Consider the following 22,699-nt stretch of genomic DNA (forward strand, 5'->3'; position numbering starts at 1 on the left):
ACATGAGTTTAAAAAAGGTTGTGTATTCGTTAATTTTGAAAGGAAAAATAACTGTCATATTCAGTATGCTCACTGTATTTGTTTAGATGTATTTTATCTTTATGGGAAGGAAGAATTTATTAGTGCGGTGCGTAGGCACTGCGGCTAGGAAATTCAGGGCGTTACAGGAGATCTGGATCCTGCCGTGGTGGGGGAGTAGTAGGTTGGCTGCGGCGCCTCTCTGGGCTTTGGATACGTTGGTGTTAGTGGTTAAATTGTGCTCGACTTGCGCTATGGCGGTGTTTCGGGTGTTGGTGCCACCGGTTATGAAGAGTTTGCATGGTGAAACTGTACTGGTTAGTAATCATTACAGTAAGACTATGCAATACGTTTATGTACAAAGAGTACCTATAGTTATTTATTCTTATTTTGACATGGACCAAATGAAGACCTGAAGACCTGAAGCTAAAAACATAGAATTCCTATTATGAAGAACATGCCAAAATAAATATGCTTTGTAAAATTAACAAAATAGCAACTACAGAGGTACAGAGCCCCCTACAAGGCAGTTTATGTCCATGTTCATCAGAGTGTCTATAGTAGATACTGTCAGATTCTTCACCGCTCCGCCATCTCACTTTTACATTGGATGAACCAGTGGAAAAGGGTCCGTAATCTAGAGTGCTCTGCAGAAGCCCGGAGATTTTTTCGCAGCCGGTAATAGTAGGTAAATAGTATATACCTATAAATTGATTTTCAGATAACGGGAGCAGGCAACGGTTTAGGCCGGGAGCTAGCGATGCAATTCGCTGAACTGGGTGCGACCGTTGTCTGCTGGGATAAGGACGCGAGGCGAAACGACGCAGTGGTCAACGAAATAAGGAGCAAGGATGGCGAGGTATATTCCGTGCCTGGAGTGCTGATTACTCTGGTGCTTAAGTTCTTGGTCTTCGCCTGAGCGTCTAGTGCTCTACTAGCGTATATTAAGTCACAATTCGTGACGTTTTTGTATAGCGGAGCGCAAACAACTCGTGCCGAATCTCAACACTCAGTTCTTGAGCATAAGAAAGAGAAAGACCTATGAGTTTTCCGAATCTTATCGCGTGTATAGGGAGCGTGCATGAACTATAGGAGGCAGCACAGGAGCCGTCAGATTTTTGGCGCGAGGCGTAAATGTGATGTTTTTTGTTCCGATGTAGCCCACAAGATGGCAGAACCTACTATGCACAAGAAAACACTTGACGTGTAAATGTGCCTGTTTATGGTTCCGATTCAGACCACAAGATGGCAGACCCTCCAACGCGCACGTTCCCTATAGTACTAATCCCAAATAATATTGAAACTAATTCAGAAGTATCCCTAGTATTCCCTTGATATAGAATCAACGTACGGCGGCTAACTAGCAAAGACATAAATGCCAAGTCATTGTGCCGATTACTATTTTTCTCTGCTAAATGTTTAACTAGCCTTCATTTAACTTTTGCTTATTTAATCCTCCAGTGCTTCGGCTACACAGTAGATGTCACAGTCCGCGAGCAAGTATTCGCGCTTGCAACACTAATGCGGCGGCAGCTGACAGAAGTATCAATGGTCGTCAGCAATGCTGGGGCACTGACCGCCGCGCCACTCACGTGCCTTCGGCCTGAGGCGGTCGCCAAGATTGTTGAAGTCAACTTGTTGGCGCATTTCTGGGTAATTGTCTTACTACTACTGTTCTATATTAAGTAAACTTAAGGGACGTTATCATTTTGATAGAATCTTACTATACTGACGAGCAATGGCAGTTAACAGAGGAACCAATGGTTGTCAGCAACGCTGGTGTGTTGACCTATTCGGTGCCGACTGTGAGGATCTTAGAGGTCAAATGGCGCGTTAGGTATGGGGGCCTACCCGAAAACCGAAATTCGCAAAATTACGGGGATCTTTCTCGTTTACTCTCACTAAGACATAATTAGACTGACAGAGAAAAATGCCCGCAATTGACGAACTTCTATTTTCGCGGTTATAGCCCTGATTGCCACATCGTCGGACGACTCGGACGCAGCAGGAAACTAAACACTTGAGTAATCCGAGGGACGATGACATTTACAACATTGATTCTTCTGACGGCAACTGACGGAGGATTGATGTTTATGAGGAATGTTATGAAGTTATATTTTAGCGAAGTTATTTCCGTGTACTTAAGTAGGTAAGTATATACATATACCTACAGTTGATATACTTAGCAATAACCTACGTCGCCGTACAGGCATTATCTTAACTAGATCACCGCATGGGTTTTTTTTTTAATCAATGGGGTTATTTTATTTTTATTTCTGCCAGGTATTCCAAGCTTTCCTGCCAAGTATGATCGAAAGACGGCGGGGTCACATAGTGGCCATCAACTCAAGCGCAGGCCTCATGCCTTGCGCAGATATGGCACCGTACTGCGCAGCTAAATTCGGACTCAGAGGTAACGATAGATAGACGTAAGAGTGTACGGTAAGTCGACGTCAGATCATTTTTTGCATTATTGCAAAGGACAGACAAAGATTTTATTTCGATTATCTAATTTGTGGGGTCAATGTAAATCTAGAATGTCAACAAAGACTCTAAAATATATACTTTTGAGCGTGAATTTTAGAAATTTATCTATATTTGGAAAAGTTATCCGGAATATCAGATACTTTTGGCGCGTTGTTTCATCCGTTACTTTTGATGCTGACTGTACGTACTGTAGCTACCTAAATACAATGTGCATCAAATAAGCACATGGTAGCAACCTCTTTTGTTTACATATATGGGTGTTATGGGTACGACATATTTGGCCGCTTCGGCTGCCACTCTTCGATGCTGACGATAACACAAAATCTCCTAACCCTGTAAGTCTTTGAATTTGATTTGTGTGCCACTTCCTACCTTGTTACGGTGACAATAAAGCCGCTAGGATTCTCATGTTATTGCCGACTGTGTTTCTCCAGGTCTAATGGACTCTATATCAGAAGAGCTCCGCCTGGACGCGTGGACGAAGAACATCCACACCACATCTGTGTACGTCGCGACCATGGCTACCGGAATGTATCCGACACCTTCGCACAGATTCGCCTTTTACTGTCCCGAACTCGCGCCTAAAGACGCGGCTCGAATGATAATTGAAGGTAAAGGCTTTCATAGATGTATTGTAAAGGGTACCACTGATTAACAGTCCGCTGGACGGTATCGGACTGTCAGTTAGAACAAAAAGCGGTCAAGTGCGAGTCGAACTCGCCTATGAAGGGTTCCGTACCATTTATGACGTATTAAAAAAACTACTTACTAGATCTGGTTCAAACCAATTTTCGTTGGAAGTTTGCATGGTAATGTATATCATATATTTTTTTTTGATTTTTCATTCCGTTATTTTAGAAGTTACAGGGGGGGGGGGACACACTTTTTTTCTCTTTGGAAGTGTCTCTCGCGCAAACTATTCAGTTTAGAAAAAAATGATATTAGAAACCTAAATATCATTTTTGAAGACCTATCCTTAGATACCCCACACGTATGGGTTTGTTGAAAAAAAAATTTTTTAAATTTTTTTATGACGTATTAAAAAAAAAACTACTTACTAGATCTCGTTCGAACCAATTTTCGGTGGAAGTTTGCATGGCAATGTATATCATATTTTTTTTTTAGATTTTTCATTCTGTTATTTTAGAAGTTACGGGGTGGGGGGGGGGGGACACACTTTTTACCACTTTGGAAGTGTCTCTCGCGCAAACTATTCAGATTAGAAAAAAATGATATTAGAAACCTCAATATCATTTTTAAAGACCTATCCATAGATACCCCACACGTATGGGTTTGATGAAAAAAGATTTTTTGAGTTTCAGTTCTAAGTATGGGGAACCCCCAAAATTTATTGTTTTTTTTCTATTTTTGTGTAAACATCATAATGCGGTTCATAGAATACATCTACTTACCAAGTTTGAACAGTATAGCTTTTATAGTTTCGGAAAAAAGTGGCTGTGACAGAATCGGACAGACAGACGGACATGACGAATCTATAAGGGTTCCGTTTTTTGCCATTTGGCTACGGAACCCTAAAAAGTTGACAGTTCTGAACAACTGACAGGCCATCACAGGAATGTTAATCAGTGGGCCCCTTAAGTTATAAGCAGTCAAGAACGCGGCCCAGATAGCCGGAAATTGTGCCTTTAGAACGCGTTTAAGATAATAACACACGAGTTCACGGGTTGATGATAGCGTAAAAATAAGACAGTAGATATGGTTTTCATTGTCCATGTTTCAGGGACAAGCAACTTTTGCCAAACCAGGTATATATCCCACAGACTGCGCCAGTATCTTTAACGGGAACTGATATGAACATAACAATTTGCATGGCATGTACTCTTCTTCGGTGCTTGAGAATGCTTCTATTACAAGCTTTTATTTAACTTGCTATGCATGTTTGTACGGGTGAAATATTGAAAGTTAATTTGCCCCACTTCCCATTATTCAATAGAGCTGAAACTTTACATATATAATTATGTAAGTTGAGTGACAATGCAATATTTGGAAATATTATAGTACCATCGAGCTGATCTGATGATGGAGTCAAGAGGTGGCCATTGGAACTCTGTGATGAAACAACGCCTAAATGTGTTTCATCGTCATCAGATCTTGTACATGATGATTTAGGCAGCATCTATGATCTAGCGACAGCGCCGCTCGTGGCTATATAAACCGATTCTTGAACGGCATAATTGCTCACATGTATGGCAAATAAACTGAGGGTCCGCACTGACGCGACCCTCATCACGCATGTGTTTTATTGCCCGTTTTTTGCAACATGGTCAACGGTTTTCATTATAGGTCCTGGTTTCAAGACTTTAAATGTGTTTAGTGTTGTTAGAATTGTCTCGATGAGTATTAGTTGCCTGTGGAAAGAAAGGTACAGTCAGCGATAAAAACTATTATCAACAAATATTTTTTAGACAAATACTTATTACAGGTATACGACAGAACAATCGCATCGTCTGCATACCATCCTTCATGAAGACACTGATCGACTTTAACAACCTTATGCCGTACAGAATAAGGATAATTTTTACAGACTTCTTCAACTTTGGCCACCGAGGGTGGTTCTGCTTCTGTTGAGTGAATTTCAACCGATTTCGGACTAAGGTTGTTATTCCTATTCACATGATATAAGGAACATGTGTTCAGTCGGAGTTATGGTATTTAGTTTAACTTTTTGGCGCTCATGTTCGTGAATTTTACGAACAAGCTTTAGCATGCTGGCAATATTACTATACCTACCTCTTCTTCTTTAAGATTTTCTGTACCCCTAGTGTAAATGTATTCGATGGCGTAACGTGACGTACGCGTTTGCGTTAAGTTTCATTTTGTATGGGACTTTGAGTTTCCAAAACGTTCCGCTTGGCGCGCTGTGTCTAAATCCCATACTAAATGAGACTTAACGCAAACGCATACGTTACGTTTCGAAATCGAATTAATTTATACTAGGGGCTCTGGTAGAATATAAGATATCCTATTAGATGATAGTAACGGTACATGGTGATAAAAACCTAAATTCACAGTGGAGTTACGTTTTTATAGATGTGTATATTTCACTAGGCGTTATAGTTAATTTTAATAGGTAATTATTGGTTTATGATTGAATTTAAACAATTAAATATTGTTTTAGGTATATCAATTTGTTTTATTTTCAAACAAGTAGTCATCAGTTTTAAACATTTCGCTTATTTCATTGCTAGAATTAAAAGGTAAATACTTATATCACAAGTAGGTTATATCACCTATCTGGCCAACATCCTGTCATTGAAACTGTCCAGGTTTCACACAGATTCAGAATCAGAATCATGGATCAGATTCAAAATCAAGTCCCCAGATGGGTTTCTAAACTAAGAGGTATTTGCGTAAACCAGCAGTGGCATTTTTATCACCTATCACTATCGCACTTACATACATGTTAAAACGTGACAGGATGAAAGGCGATAAAAAATCGACCGTGCTTAGCCCGCAGGATGCATAGCTCCCTAATCAAAAGCATGAATGCTTTTCCAACTCACAGCAATAAATATTTTTCCCACATCTCTCGCACATCGCCATTTCCCTATGCTGAAACACGTGCTCATCCCTCAAGCGCATACATGTAAACTTTTCCTCACACAAAGTGCAACTGTAAGTATTTTTATGCAGAACAGCGTGTCGAGCTAGAGATGTGTGTGTGCTGAAGCTACGGCCACAAGATTCACAGAGGTGACGGGTGGGTTCCGTTTTGATTGTGTGGCCTAATATGTGTGTGTAGATCTCTTTACGGTTTGATGAGGTTATTCCACAGACTTTGCATCTGAAAATAAACAATATATAGATCTTACATGGATAATTTGAAAGGGGTATCCAGAAAAGTGACGAGCATACGACAGTATTTTTTTAATACTTCTGATAAAGCTTAGAAGCTGATGTTAGGCATGATATAATTTGATAACTTAGCTTTAAATTCCATGATACAAATACAGATTTCTGCAGGTAGTTCAGCGTTCAGTGTCGGTTGAGCATGCCTAAGACTGTTTTCAAATGCACCCAAGAAGCGGTCAGTTATTTACATTATCCACCAATGGAAGTGGTCTGTGATTTTTGATTAGTACCTAACATTAGGCGCGGGTCCGCACAGACCGAACAGCCTCGCGAGGAAATTTCATCGCGCGGCAAACGATGGGCCTCGCGCGGCCGCGTGCTCGTGTAACTTTTGCCTCAGTACGTTTGCCTCAGCCAAGCCAATTTGCTCGCTCTGTGTGGACCCTATTTACTAAGTAATATAAATAGTGATGGGTAGGACATCAATTTAAAATGAGTTTGTATGAGTACCTCATTCTCTAAAATGAGGTGTTACAATGTCTTACTTCAAATGAGGAGAGGTACTAGCACTTTTGCAGCATCGACTATTCCATCAACTCCAACGGCAGCAAACCATATTTAATGTAAATACATATTTAGGCATTGCTAAACTTCCTTTTAAATATTTACTTGGAGTGCAATTCTGGAGGTTTAAAACAGAACTTTTAACAACAGAAGACATACATTTAAGAATCAAACTAAGGAGTTAAAGTACATACATCCTATTGCAACTTAATATGATGCTTTTATGAAACTTGTTCTAATTTAGCAGTTTATTATTTTTATTGTTAGATTGTTCAGTATCAATCCTTGCTACTTGATATCATTTTAAGTTTAACATTCATATATTGAAATAAATACTAACCATAAACTGCCAGACAAACAATTAACAAACTAAGGAGAACAAATCCAATATTTTTTGTACCATTATTATATAGAAATTACTAACTTACCACCTCATAATTTATCAGTAATAATAGCATTGTAATATGATAACAAACGAAAGCCTCAATAACGTTCGCGCGGTAATGCCACCGGCGTGTAATATACACTTGATTTTTGTATGCAAAAGACACAAAGAAAGACCCACAGGTATATTTTATCGCGAAAACAATGTTAATATATTGTTATTTTGGTATAATTATAAGAATGGTCACTGATCACTATTTATAAAACACAACTAAAGATTACGAACAACTTTTTCGAGTTTCTCGTACTATAAATATGTCAAAATCATAAATGATCGAAATACTATACGAAGCACGTTAACAAAAAGTATTACAAATTCAAATCGTTAAAATGTACATGTTTATTTCACCTATACAAATTATATTTACTTTTTTATTAATAAACTAATGTAAAATATCATATTTTGTGTACGCCACTATATTATATTTCAATAATTTAAATAATATTTTGGTCTCTTAAACGATAACTGTTTCTAACTAAGCTAGCTTCGTAAATGCCCAGTGAGACTTGGTTGGCATTTCAATCGCTTATCAAGTAACCATTTCACTGTCCAGTCTAATTGATTCAGATTATACATGACACCAGCAATATGAGTCTTGAGGTCAGGTTATACTGGTATGCACGTTAGTACAATAATAGCTAACAAATATGGAGGCCTACCGCGAACCACGAAGTTTTGCTTTGCTGTCGCACTTACGTATGAAATTACAAGTGCGACAGAGAGAAAAAACTTTCTTCGGTAGGTTCTTTGATGACTTAGATTTTTCGCTTTTGACAAGTAACTTAGCAATGCTAGGATCAAAATGACGTAATATGTATGTAAGCTTGCGGACGCTTACGCTTGTTTTCTTTCGTGTTTCATTTTTAACGTATTTTCGATGAGGTGTTATTGAAGCACGGCGCGTGTCTGTCTCACTCCCTCTTTCGGTAAATCTAATTCATTGTTTCATTTTGAAAGGATTTTTGAGGGATGTCACAGTGAGGCGAGTGAATAAACACAACGCATTTCTCGGTGGACCTTTTGTCCTTGCAATAAGGTTTGTAGTTGGGCAGTTGATAGTGTGAGCGATGAATGCGATGACGTCAATGACTCATTTCTTCATTTGAATGTCGGCGAGCACCGAGCGCCTCGCGACTCTCTTGCGAGTTGTGAGGAACGCGAGTGAGTTTGAAAGGCTGAGAGTTTTTTTTCAAATTTGAAGTGTTTGAATGGTTTGAGTGGTAAGAGCTGTGTGTGATGCGCGCGAGTAAATGAGTAAAATTAATTAAGGAGTGATGTATGACATTTATGCGGTGTGAAGTTCTGCGACAATTTAACTAAATGAGTGGTACAAATGAGGTGCCTCACGAGTGAGCAACTCAACACTAAATATAAATCTAAACTGCCTTTACAATACGTTACAAATTATAAGAGATAGGAAATCACAGGGAGTGGCGATTTTTTAGACTACTACTGGTTGGCGTATTAGGTCATTACCTATGAAATTGGCGTTTTGTATGGAGAACTTTAACGAAATTCGATTTTTCATACTATGAATTTTGCGTATTATTTTGTAATGGCATTTTCAAAACAACAAATTTTTACCAGTAATCTAAGACATTTTTAAGGCACATTTTCTATCTCATATTTTTTTTTTAATCTGTTCCATCAGAAAAATATAAGTCATTTAAATACTCGAGCCGGCAGCACATGAGAAGAGCTGTTTTCAGGGCGGTATTCTGAATACATAAAACAATAAAAGTAGCAAATAATTGTATGTAAAATCATTGTTATGTAGCGCACTAATGAAATTAAAAAATACTTCGAAGTTACTATTAAAATAAATAAACAATGACATGACTACTACTTATGAACAAAAACGCCAATTTCATAGGTAATGACCCAATATAATAACATCAATCCCCATTTGTAAAAGCGACAAAAGAACATACACAGCTGCATAGTTTTAGTTGCAAACAATTCTTGTTGAGAAATGCTCAACCGACGCTGAACGCGATAGTACAAAGTAGACCCTATTGTGGAATTCACCATTGGCAATAAGCAGGTTCACACAGAGCGAGCAATTATAAATGATAAAATAATTTAAAGAAGAGTACCTGTACAGAGTATTGTCACTTTTATTATGTTCCTCCAGCTTATGTTTTGATAGAGCTTCATCCCCAATGAAACTATGTCCACAAATATCACACGCCCTTTCTTGAGCCTTCATAATATGTGCTCTTGCATGTCGGTACAACTGAAACCTCTCCTTAAAACACTCACCACATTGCTTACACCGAAAATTACAACCAAGCAATGCCATGTAATCAATATGACACACTCGGAAATGATCCGTCAGCAACTCTTCACTTTGGAACCGCTTTCCGCAAGCACAAGTCAGTGGCATTAAAGTATTGTGGGACATTCTATGCTGCAGCATTTTCTTTCTAGAATCACACAGAAGACCACATTCAAGGCAAGTTCTTGTGGCGTTATCACAAATACTTATGTGTTGGGATAGTTTCTGAATAGTATCAAACTTCATTCTACAAGCAAAGCATACATTTCCTTCTATGTTTGTTTCAACTTTCTTTGGGGCTTCCTTCATTAGAATTTCCTGTACTATTTCTATGTCAGAGTCTAATACATCTACCTCCATGCTTAAGCCAGTTTTAATCTTATCTTTCTTTTTTGGACTAGTGGTTTTAATTGATTTAGCATGTAAGATTTTACTTACTCCATCCATGGAATTTTCATTATTCCTATCTAACATATTCACTATAGATGGTATATCTTCCTTTCCCAAATTGTGTAAATACTCCTCTATATTAGCAGTGTTATTTAAAAATTCTAGGAGCGAGTCTGAGTTGTATTCGGAGTCAGGTAATGGCTGAATGGGCGTCTTGTTCTCAGTTGATTTTTTTGACTGTTCTTCAGCAGAAGATTCCAACCAGTCTTGTGAGCAGCGTGCATTCAGTTGGAAATTGTAGAATTCACTTAATTGTGATACACAGGAACCACAAATTTCTTTTGGGAGCGTATCTGTTGCCGAAATAGTCATTGCAAGGCAAGACTTTACGTGGAGATGGATTATAGGATCTTGAAGTATGGATACGTGTTCTGAATCTACATCTAGACATATTCGACAACAATTTTGAAAGCTCTCACTCATTATATAGCAAAATTTGCAACTTAAATAAAGATAGAATAGGATGTTCAATATTTACAAATACCAAAACAAAATTGACAGATAAGACAAAGGAAATGTCATTAATGTCAAAACCACGGACCTAGAAAATAATCCGGACAGTGTTCATTGGCCAAAAAGTGTGTCCACATGAGAAGTCAAAGTGGGCCGTTGCATCTTTTTCTAATTAGGATGACCATGAGTTATATGTATGTGGGATAATAGGATAAAATGGAATATATAGTTTGGCCAGGATGTTTTCTCATATGTGCATAGTCAGAGAGTATTTTACTGTGCTAGTATTATGGCCCTGAAAAGGGATGGATATAGTTTTTTCTCTTCTCTAAAACGCTTCACAAAACCTTACTTAATTTAGTGGTTCTTAAAGCAGTTACTGATAGGCGTACCGGACCGCCACCATGATCGATCGTGAGGAAGGTTGTCCGCCGTAACGTCTGTCAAGAACATAGGTATGAGTAAGAGAGAGAAAGACAAATATGCTCACAGGGCCAGGGTTGCGGTCCGCTCCGCTTGTTTATCATAGTTTTTAACCAGGGCACTGGTCACTGGACTGGAGCGTAGACATTAGAGAGAAACATATTATCTTTTTCTTACGATAGTATTATGGAGCTTGTTAGAGGCGAGCCTACCGCGAACGCCAAAATTCTGAAATTCCGAGCATCTTTCTCTGACACTCTTAACTCCTTTATATCTCCATTATAAGTTGTTGGGGAGACCAATTAATATTCAAAGCTTCTACAATGTCTACCATATTAAATATAATGATTTTTTGTTGAGCACATGCGTCGTTTAATCAGTTAATAATGTTGACACGTTGTGTCCTCACGTGCCCTCAATGTGCGCGGGGGTTCACCTCAAAGATCGGCTATGTCAGCCATCTTCGGGCGCATGAGCGCCGAGCTAACTAGGAGTCTAGGAGTCGAAGTGGTCGCCATGGTCGAAATCGGCCGGAAAGGTCAAAGGTCACTTAAAAGATATCAGAACCACGCTCTGAATATAGCACTAAAATTGTATAAGAAGGTATTTACTTTCAGTAGTATATTGATATAGATACTACCGCAATGGTATGTTTTTAACATTGGCAACATGTGCGAGTGAGACACTGCGCCCTACCTTTGCTATTTCAAGTTGACCGTTTTCTCTAGTCTGGTAGGAACACCTTTTTACTTAGTAATAAGGTTCAATTTATTATGATAAAAAAAGCTAGAGCTTGCTCCACTTTATATCTCCATGGTCAAAACATGAATTTCATGGTATTGCAAGTGCAAAAAAGAAAACAATTTCCAACTTGTCATCTTTATTCGTAACTATCTATCATGACCTTGACCTGTTTTTGTCATGATCTTCGTATTGTCTCTTTCTCTAGCACCGCTAAACGTAGAGACAGAAGCTAAACCATTAACCACTGCAGTTTGTAAAACAAAACGCGAAAATTTTAAATCTGTCAGTTAACTGTCAAATAAATTTAAGGACGGGCGATTGCACTGCGACGTTATTGCTTATCGAAGTATAAATAAATATCCGCACGGCATACAAACTTAACGCGGCGTTAATAATTAATTTGTGTTGAAAGGCCAAAGTCGTTCAACTGGCTAGAATCGATGGCGTACTCCTTGTTTACTAAATAAACGCGTATTTGCTTTACCTTAGAATACACCTACCACATACCTACCATGGCTACTTCAGATAATAGTGACCCTAAGCTGGAAGTGGAGGAGTCTCTGCTGTATTCTGCGAGACATGGAGAGCTGAAGGTAGTCAAGGCATTGCTGGAAGCGAGAAAGGAGGGGAAACTGACCTTCGATATAAATTGCAAAGGTAAGTTTCGTGACATGCATTTTAGCAAAACAATAATGTTTGTGTTTATGATAAGCGGTTCTGTTGCTCAAGTCTTACCTTCTCTTGATTGATTAAGATTAAATGAGAGCTATCAATCAATCAATTTATTTATTTATAGACTACAATGGTCCACTATAATGTAATGGTGATGGTGATGGTATGCCTATAAAAGTTTGAACGGATTATTTTTGGTAGGTAAAATACGTTGGTATTTTTTGATGAAGAGTAAATGAAGGCTAGTTGAAATAGCTGCAGATATAGTTGTCCTCTCCCCTGCAAACAGATTTCTATTTAGAGGGGTCAGTTATCTCTGAAATTGACTTTACATTTCCATACATATTTAAGAAAAATAAGTAGTATGCAAAATATGGAATTAATTAAATGTGATTTTTAAAAAGGTGATATTTCAACTATATTTTCAATAAAAAAAATATATATATATATTACTAAAACATGGCAGGGTACCTTAGTTATAGTTAGTTAGTCCTTCTGGGCATTTTCTGCAAGTCGACAACCATTGTGCCTATTTTGCTTGAAACACTTACTACTCTAACCACCCCAGCTCCTCCACGAAGCCTAGTAATGTTTTCAGGTTGCTAACTGCCTCTTTTAGTGTGCACATAGTCCCTAGGTATTTGCTCCTGTATACTTCTATCTGTGTGTGTGTCTTCTGTGTGTAATATCTGGATATTATGTATTTTGCAAGCTTGTTATTTAAAGTACAAGTGGGCTTATCCCAACATTACCTGTTCTTTGTCATTCTTTTTTTTCATACTTTGTCAGTGTCAAACAAACATACAGTTTGACTAATCAGAAGCAGTCACCATAGCCTATAGATGCTGGCAACACAGTGGTGTTACATACTTTCTTATCAGAGGGCCTACCGCGAACCACGTTTGACGTGTTGCCTCCCTGTCACACTTACGTACGAATTCACAAGTGTGACAGAGTTCTCTGATAAAGAGTCACAAGCCCTTACAAAGTCACACCACTCAATAGTGATGCTGGTTCTTAAATGTGTTAAATGATTTTGATCTTGTTTTGACAGCACATGCATTGCACCTTGCTTATATTATGATAATATATTGATGCAAATAAAATAATCTGCAAATGATCCCAAATTGAGATAATTTTTTTTAGGTGAAGGTTTCCTAACTTCTATTTAAGTATAATAATACTTTTTTTTTTAACTGTAGCATACTGTATTTGCTTGTATTTTCTTAGAGATGGGCTGAATATGAAGTGTGCCAACTCCGAATATTATGCCGAATGTTTGTTTCAGCTCTTACCAAACTGAATATTCAGCCAGATTATTCGGTTCATCTGTATAATTCTAATAAACCATTTGAAAATTAAAATGCTTTAATATTTTCGGTGCCGGGTGCCCCATTTCCAGTACAAAACGAAGACACATATGTTTCCTTGGCAGTGAATGTGTTAATCACATTTAACAAAAAAAAAAAAAAACCTAATCTCCAGCTAAATGTCAAAGATAGACAGCTTGCAGGATTAAAAAAAGTATAAAAAAAAAAACATTTAACAGCTAAAGTTAATTCACCTTTCTAAGCCATTTCATACAAACAAACAGGTCAAAAGGCAAGGGACTCGCAAACAAATTTTCAACTCTCCAAATACTTGTCAAAATATTCTTTGAATTCAATAGATTCAACTTGTCTCATCATGTATTTTTATGAGAATGGGAACATGTAAACTTGATGGAAGAGAGTACTTGAAAAGTTCTGGAGGAGCTTACATTTTACAGTGTTGCAACAAGACTAACATGATAAAAAATATTTGCCAAATATTCGACACTTTAACCTAATAACTCGGCACTTTACCCTAATAATTCGGCATTTTAACCTAATAATTCGGCACTTTAACTTAATAACTCGGCACTTTACCCTAATAATTCGACACTTTAACCTAATAACTCGGCACTTTAACCTAATAATTCGGCACTTTACCCTAATAATTCGGCACTTTAACCTATTAATTCAGCACTTTGACCTAATAATTATTGAATATTAATATAATAATATTATGATTATTAATATTGATTAGTTTCAGCATATTATTTATTAATATTGTTTTCAACAGAGTTATTTGAGCTATGCATGTTGTAATATTAATGTTAATTTCTGAGCAACATAATTATTCAGTAGTGGAAACTGTTTGGTTTGTGAATGTGTAATCTGATTTCCTATGTGTATTATTTTTGCCTGTTCGTTTCCCAAAGGTTTATAAATTACTCGTTTCTCAGAACAACCCCAGTTTAATGAGTCATTGTGTTTTTATGAACAGCAACTCTCTTATACTATTAGGTATACCTTACGGCAATGCATTAAGGCTTAGAATTGTCAGTCAGTGTGGAATTACGGTATGTGTCACAACATTGTTCAGTGACCTAGTATTCAGTATAATGTACTGATCATATTTGCTCACATGGCTTTCGGACATTCCCTTATTGAAACGGAAAGTTAAATATGTAAATGTCATAAAAAATGACAAACTTTGCCTGATTAGATCTCAAAAATGTTACATGGAACTTGGAAAGTCATTTGTGGCGTGCCATGCATGATTGTGGCGGCGGGACATATTGCTTATTTGACAGTTGGCAGCTGCCATTGAAGATGGCGTCCTGCGTAAGTTCATATTTTTTATGAAGTCCTGCGTCCTGCGTCGTTTCTATTTCCCCCACAAGCAACTTTGGACGCAGTCAATTAAGTACCTGCATTTTCATCTTATAAAGTATAAAATAAAAGTTGCAATGGAAAAAAATGGTGTTCTATTTTTATTAGGGTTTCGTAGTCCCCTAGAAACCCTTATAGTTTCGCCATGTCCGTCTGTCCGTCCGTCCTCGGCTTTGCTTAGTGATCGTTACTGCTAGACATGGTAAAATGATAACTAGAAATAAAATATTTATAGGGTACCTCCCATACAAAAATTTTTTTTTTTTTTTTATTTCGCTTTAACTCAATGGTTTGGGGTATCGTTGGATAGGTCTTTCAAAACGAATATGGGTCTCCAAAATATTTATACTTATATATATATATAAATACTTTTTGCTATGGTTAATATTTTCGGAAATAATCATTCCGAAAGAACAAAAAGTGTCCCCCCCTAACTTTTGAACCATGAGTCCAAAAAATATGAAAAAAATTCTGAAACAAAAGCTTACTAAATACTTTCAATGAAAACTATAGCGAACATCTTATTTTTAATATAATAAAGTCTTCCTTATCGTCATTCATTCAACTTTGACTTCACTTTTTTATTTAGATAACAAAACGCCAGTTTACTATAAACATCAATTGTATATTATACAATTATTTTGTAAACAAACATCTGAAACATCCCAGATGATTTTAAACAGTCTTTATACTATTTTAGTCTATCATAACAAAAGAACTACACTTGCGAGCAAAGAAATGGAATCACTTCACTTTTGTCTATTCTTAGAAAACAGGTATTTTTTAGTTTTCAAACCTACAATAAATTAAATTAAGGTGCGACCAGACCGCAGCTTAAAAAACGGTGACGGTACGGAATCGCAGTGACGTGCTTCACGCGAATCTTTTTTGTTCGCTAATCTTTGCGTAAAAAACGCTGCATTTACAAAACAGTTGCGTTTTTTACGTCACCGGTGTGGTGTCTGCCATAAGATCTCCGTGTAATATTTTTTGCGATTTTTACGCAGATCAATTTACGGTGCGTCAGCGTATTTTAAGCAGCGGTGTGGGGAGCATGCGTCAAAAACGGTACGCATACGACGCGTCACTGCGATTCCGTATCGTGACCGTTTTTTAAGCTGCGGTCTGGTCGCACCTTAATGGTTATCAGGTTTCAATTGAGACACTTTTCTTCACAATATTTTCTACATAAAAATTAGAAAAGTTATTGAGCAGACAAACCGAACATGTGAAGAGATTCCGTTTCTTTGCTCGCCAAGTGTTCATGGCTTCACCATCGGCGTGAGGACGGCGCGTATACCGCTGGTGGTCCTCCCATAAACATCCCACGGGGGCCCGCCACGTGCCCTCTCTCACATGAGTAACTTTTAATCTTTTTTCAGGCAAAACAAAAAGCAACCTAGGATGGACGCCGCTCATATTAGCATCATATTTCGGGCACGTGGATGTGGTGGAGGCGTTGTTGGAAGACGGTGCGGATGTGGACGACGTGAACGAGGCAGGTGACACTGCGCTGCACAAGGCTTCTTTTATTGGCAATGAGGTGAAGTGCAAAAATCTTGCTATTTGCAGTTGTAGTATTATGAGTCATTTTGTATTATGTTAAGGAGGAAACAACCATTTCTCTTATCAAACTATGTCTCCTACCTGATGACTTGACTCAAATAACAACAAGAAACAGGTCAATTAGTGGACAAACTAAATGAGACCAGCCTTATTTTTTTCAATTAATATTTATCCATCATGCGCCGACACCTCGGAGGAGAACGAAACAAACATTTTACAACTGGCCATCTGTCCTGTCCGAGGTGACCGAGTGTGGTGGTCATAAGAAATGAAGAAGTATAATTTAATCTTTTTTTCAAATATCCTCGTAAGGCCCAAGGTCCTACCTATAGGACTTATTCAGTTCGATTAAATTTAAATCATATTCAATTAGGAGCAGAGTTGCATTTGTTTTGTTTCGTGCAATTTTCAAACAATTCCGTATTCCGTGCACTATAGGTTCAAATTCCAGTGGCAAATTTTGGATTTTTCATTTCTATGGCTGGGCCTTAAGAGGATATGGACAGCATGAAGCTAATTAAACTGTAGCTAGGGACGCCTAGTCAAAGGTTATATGATGTATTTCGATGCGCCATCTCCCCCGACATACCATAATGTCAAATGAGTTGTCGAAGGAACTTGATATTGACATATTCAATTGTAAAGTTCCTAATGTGAGGCATAGTCTGGTTAAGCGGTGTTTTATGTGAGCTTTCTTTCTCTGTATTATTATATGTATACTGTTTTTTTTTTTGTTTTTGTTACTTTATTAAGTTTTCATTAGGCGATTAAATGCATTTTATTCATCAACCTAGTGCATTAGCGCCTCGATCTGAACTTTAAAATATGCTTTATCAGCATTAACATCTGATATATTTTACTGTATGTTCTTTTTTCCTTCGAACTTTGAGACCTCAATTATTCTGGGCGCTAATGAACTAAGTGTTTCCGAACCTAGGGTCTATTTTAATGGCTTCTATGTATTTTCATTTTCAATTGTGTTTTTGTTTTTTTTTTCTCACTTTGTACGCATGTGTGTGTGCGTCAGTGTTAGCATTTTTTTTTTATATACTTTGTAATTACTTGTGAGTTCCTGTAATTGGCTCTCTGTATTAATCTTGTTGTCCTATTGTAAGTTTAAAGCTGTTGGTTCTCCTGAACATAAATAAATAAATAAATAAATAAATATCATCTTTCCAGGAACTAGTGATCCTCCTCCTAAAACACAAAGCGGACGTGAACGTCATGAACGGCGAGGGACGTATGGCCTGTGACGTCTGCAAGACGAGAGACGTTCAGAGACTTTTAGAAGCGGCCCAGCGGTCTGAACGTCATGAGCGAGAAAGAAAACTGCTCAATGCTGCGAAAGCGGGACAGATAGATGACATACAGGCGCTGGTAAGACATATTTAACTTTTTATGTGTTATTTGTAAGACACGAGATGTTCAGAGACTTAGAGGAGGCTTTGTCGTGGCGGTCGGCGTAGCGTCGAGCGTGCATGGTTGGAGCATGCGTTTCGTGGCTGAGGCGTTAGTTTTGCGTCTCTACATTGGCAGTTTTAACATCATTTATGGCTCAGTTTCATCTATAAGCATGCGGGCACTCCGCTGGCAGTATAACGACTAGTGAAACTTATAAGTCGATAGTTCGGTCGATATACAGCATGCTAGTGACTCCCCGCAGGCCCCGTAAGGTGGTATAACTACTATTGAAACTCATAATGGCATGCGTTTTGGAAATTTCTATGCACCCCGCATACGGGCCCTATCGATCAATGAAACTGAGCCATTAACCTTATTCATTTCCAGCTAAGCAGTTCAAACCCTCCAAACATCAACTGCGTAGACGCGCAAGGCAACACGTGCCTCCACTGCGCCGCTTACCGCGGACATACGCGCCTCGCCGTCCTACTGCTCCAGAATGGAGTGGATACTACTCTAAAAAATAATAGTGGTAAGTTTTCAAAAGCACGAAAAAACTTTTGTATTCATTTTCCTCGGGTTGGGCGTCACACGAAAATTTGAGTTTTTTTCTTCCCCTTCCTCCCTTCCCTTGTCACGCTTTCTTCTGTCTTTAACATGTACGGTCACATTTGGCATGACCCAGTGCTGTGACGTAATATGTGAGTTGTGGACAATTGTGGACGCCTGGCATTGATCAAGTTTTGCGTACTTTGGGGCTAGCTCGATCAGTGTAAGATGGTCGAAAATGCTTTATTTAATTTGTTATCCAGGTCAACTAGCGATAGACATGGCGAAAGACCAGGAAATGCGCGATGTTCTAAGCGTAAGGCCAGTGCGGAGGTTACAGCGGACGGCGGTGCGGTTCGAGGGGCCATTGCTTAAGAGGTCGCGGTTTCTCGGCTGGAGGCCGGTTTGGGTAAGTTTACTTATCAGTAGTATATTACTCAATTGGTCAGGTTTTTTTTTATACCACGACGGTGGCAAACAAGCATACGGCCCGCCTGATGGTAAGTAGTCACCGCAGCCTATGGACGCCTTCAACTCCAGAGGTGTTACATGCGCGATGCCGACCCTTTAAAAACCTGTACACTCCTTTTTTGAAGAACCCCATATTGTAGACCCTCGGAAAAACCTCGGAAGGGAGCTCATTCCACAGCCGGAGCGTCCGCGGGAGGAAATTCCTTTTGAACCGCACAGTACGCGACCATTTAGGTTCTAAGGTGTGAGGATGAACTCCCTGCCGACGGCGAGCGGTGCGGTGATAGAAATCATGTCAAACAATTCCTCAGAGCACAGCCCATTGTACAAGGAAAGAAAGGTGATACGGAGGATCCTAGGACTTATCAAGAGAGATAACGGCACCTGGAGGATCCGTAAATTGCCTAAATCGAGGAGTTAGTGGCCGAACCCAATATCATCGGCGAAACAAAATGCCACGAACTTCGCTGGTTCGGCCATTTACTGAGGATGGGTGAAGATCGGGGTGTTAAGAGAGCTTATTTGGGACGACCGACTGGTCGCCGCCCAGTGGGTCGGCCCAGATACCGCTGGAGCGACAGTGTACAGGCGGATCTGTACCAATTCAAAGCCGATAACTGGCAGGATCGGGACAGGTGGCGTTCTCTCACTGCGCCACAATGGTTAGTATAGTTAGTTAGTTAGTTTATCTAGATACCTATGACCAAAACTTAAAAGTTGCTTTGTAAGGACACAGAAATATCTACAATATCGGTTATAATTAGTATACGTTCTAGCAAACTGAAAGCCTTACTAGGCTTCGTGGAGGAACTGGGGTGGTTAGAGTAGCGCTACCTCGATTTCACGCAAAATAGGCACAATGGATGTCGAATTGCGGAAAATGCCCAGAAGCACTAACTAACGAACTAACTAGTATACGTCGATACGACATCCCTAAATGAGGAGTGTTTTTCAAAAATGCTTATTTTTGTATAGTTTCCATTTTGAAAAGACACTCCTTAAATACAGATAAGCACAACCGTTTTGGACAAAGTTCGTCGTAGATTGAACTGAAACTGTTACATTTTTAATTTATAATTATTCCAAAATACATTTTCAAACTCTAGGAAAATATATGACGCCGCAATACAGCTACCCTCGACTTTAGAGTAAAATAATGTTTCCCTTTAGCAAATTGAGTTCTCAACGTTTTAAAGTAACCCTTGCGGGCCCGATATATTATTTCAACCTGTACTTAACCCACTTTTTGTCAGGCGGTGCTCCAGCGCGGCGTGCTGCTGTACTACGGGTCGCGCGCCGAGGCGGCGCGGGACACGGGCCGCTGGCGCTCGCGCAAGTACCTGGACGGCGCCACGCTGAGCGCGCCCGACCGCGAGCCCGCGCTGCTGCTGGCCGCCTTCAGCGACGGCGACCAGCACCGCCTGGCCGTGCCCGTGCAGCCCAGCCAGGACGTCGCCGCCACCAGACAGGTCAGCTACACTACACGGGCCGCTGGCGCTCGCGCAAGTACCTGGACGGCGCCACGCTGAGCGCGCCCGACCGCGAGCCCGCGCTGCTGCTGGCCGCCTTCAGCGACGGCGACCAGCACCGCCTGGCCGTGCCCGTGCAGCCCAGCCAGGACGTCGCCGCCACCAGACAGGTCAGCTACACTACACGGGCCGCTGGCGCTCGCGCAAGTACCTGGACGGCGCCACGCTGAGCGCGCCCGACCGCGAGCCCGCGCTGCTGCTGGCCGCCTTCAGCGACGGCGACCAGCACCGCCTGGCCGTGCCCGTGCAGCCCAGCCAGGACGTCGCCGCCACCAGACAGGTCAGCTACACTACACGGGCCGCTGGCGCTCGCGCAAGTACCTGGACGGCGCCACGCTGAGCGCGCCCGACCGCGAGCCCGCGCTGCTGCTGGCCGCCTTCAGCGACGGCGACCAGCACCGCCTGGCCGTGCCCGTGCAGCCCAGCCAGGACGTCGCCGCCACCAGACAGGTCAGCTACACTACACGGGCCGCTGGCGCTCGCGCAAGTACCTGGACGGCGCCACGCTGAGCGCGCCCGACCGCGAGCCCGCGCTGCTGCTGGCCGCCTTCAGCGACGGCGACCAGCACCGCCTGGCCGTGCCCGTGCAGCCCAGCCAGGACGTCGCCGCCACCAGACAGGTCAGCTACACTACACGGGCCGCTGGCGCTCGCGCAAGTACCTGGACGGCGCCACGCTGAGCGCGCCCGACCGCGAGCCCGCGCTGCTGCTGGCCGCCTTCAGCGACGGCGACCAGCACCGCCTGGCCGTGCCCGTGCAGCCCAGCCAGGACGTCGCCGCCACCAGACAGGTCAGCTACACTACACGGGCCGCTGGCGCTCGCGCAAGTACCTGGACGGCGCCACGCTGAGCGCGCCCGACCGCGAGCCCGCGCTGCTGCTGGCCGCCTTCAGCGACGGCGACCAGCACCGCCTGGCCGTGCCCGTGCAGCCCAGCCAGGACGTCGCCGCCACCAGACAGGTCAGCTACACTACACGGGCCGCTGGCGCTCGCGCAAGTACCTGGACGGCGCCACGCTGAGCGCGCCCGACCGCGAGCCCGCGCTGCTGCTGGCCGCCTTCAGCGACGGCGACCAGCACCGCCTGGCCGTGCCCGTGCAGCCCAGCCAGGACGTCGCCGCCACCAGACAGGTCAGCTACACTACACGGGCCGCTGGCGCTCGCGCAAGTACCTGGACGGCGCCACGCTGAGCGCGCCCGACCGCGAGCCCGCGCTGCTGCTGGCCGCCTTCAGCGACGGCGACCAGCACCGCCTGGCCGTGCCCGTGCAGCCCAGTCAGGACGTCGCCGCCACCAGACAGGTCAGCTACACTACACGGGCCGCTGGCGCTCGCGCAAGTACCTGGACGGCGCCACGCTGAGCGCGCCCGACCGCGAGCCCGCGCTGCTGCTGGCCGCCTTCAGCGACGGCGACCAGCACCGCCTGGCCGTGCCCGTGCAGCCCAGCCAGGACGTCGCCGCCACCAGACAGGTCAGCTACACTACACGGGCCGCTGGCGCTCGCGCAAGTACCTGGACGGCGCCACGCTGAGCGCGCCCGACCGCGAGCCCGCGCTGCTGCTGGCCGCCTTCAGCGACGGCGACCAGCACCGCCTGGCCGTGCCCGTGCAGCCCAGCCAGGACGTCGCCGCCACCAGACAGGTCAGCTACACTACCGAGGGCCAAGCCCATAGAGAATACTGATTCTAAACACTTTCACCCGCTATTTACACTCAATATCAATGAAAACATGGTTACTACTTATAGAAAAACCCCATTGAAACTATTAAAAGCAAATAGTTTTCATTGCTTTTGAGTGTATTTGCAATAATTACTATAGAACATGCATAAAGAAAACCATGTATAAATACATAGGTCACTAGATAAGTTTTGCAATAGACAAATATGAAACAAACTGGTGGCCTATCCTTCGAGCAACACAGACGTGTCAAAAGCCACTGTTGCTCGAAGGGTCTATCACATATACTTTTTAAAACTATATTTCCATAGACAATGATTGGCTGAAAAACATTTACTTTAATTTACTTATAAAAAAAATCTTAAATTTGTATGAAATGAAAATGTTATGTAAAATATGCGTAAATCGCCCTTAGCCCACGCCGACGTTTTCAAAGTTTAAATCTATTTTTAGTATTTTTTAA

The 22,699-nt window shown here is 41.5% G+C and overlaps 3 protein-coding genes across 4 annotated transcripts; 2 read left to right on the forward strand and 1 right to left on the reverse strand.

The window, feature by feature from the left end:
• Nucleotides 1-86: 86 nt before the first annotated feature.
• On the forward strand, nucleotides 87-5,647 carry LOC133519299 (epidermal retinol dehydrogenase 2-like). The gene is made up of 6 exons (XM_061853329.1): nucleotides 87-335; nucleotides 740-877; nucleotides 1,480-1,671; nucleotides 2,302-2,431; nucleotides 2,940-3,116; nucleotides 4,949-5,647. Exons 1-6 carry the CDS (start codon nucleotides 87-89, stop codon nucleotides 5,092-5,094), a joined length of 1,032 nt encoding a protein of 343 aa, XP_061709313.1. The 3' UTR covers nucleotides 5,095-5,647.
• Nucleotides 5,648-5,811: 164 nt separating this feature from the next.
• On the reverse strand, nucleotides 5,812-11,304 carry LOC133519293 (zinc finger protein 530-like). 2 transcript variants are annotated; one of them, XM_061853318.1, is made up of 3 exons: nucleotides 10,044-10,175; nucleotides 9,424-9,753; nucleotides 5,812-6,310 (listed from the first exon to the last, which is right to left on the reverse strand). In XM_061853318.1, exons 1-3 carry the CDS (start codon nucleotides 10,061-10,063, stop codon nucleotides 6,001-6,003), a joined length of 660 nt encoding a protein of 219 aa, XP_061709302.1. In that variant the 5' UTR covers nucleotides 10,064-10,175; the 3' UTR covers nucleotides 5,812-6,000. The 2 variants fall into 2 exon arrangements, with proteins under 2 accessions (XP_061709302.1, XP_061709301.1); XM_061853317.1 differs by having other exon boundaries at nucleotides 9,424-11,304.
• A 210-nt stretch (nucleotides 11,305-11,514) lies between these two features.
• On the forward strand, nucleotides 11,515-21,827 carry LOC133519297 (oxysterol-binding protein-related protein 1-like). Its single transcript, XM_061853326.1, has 6 exons — nucleotides 11,515-12,332; nucleotides 16,426-16,586; nucleotides 17,789-17,986; nucleotides 18,398-18,542; nucleotides 18,823-18,968; nucleotides 20,284-21,827. The coding sequence occupies exons 1-6, from the start codon at nucleotides 12,188-12,190 to the stop codon at nucleotides 20,557-20,559; spliced, it is 1,071 nt and encodes a 356-aa protein (XP_061709310.1). The 5' UTR covers nucleotides 11,515-12,187; the 3' UTR covers nucleotides 20,560-21,827.
• Nucleotides 21,828-22,699: the final 872 nt, after the last annotated feature.

This window comes from Cydia pomonella, chromosome 6, assembly GCF_033807575.1.
Source record: "Cydia pomonella isolate Wapato2018A chromosome 6, ilCydPomo1, whole genome shotgun sequence".
Classification (NCBI taxonomy): domain Eukaryota; kingdom Metazoa; phylum Arthropoda; class Insecta; order Lepidoptera; family Tortricidae; genus Cydia; species Cydia pomonella.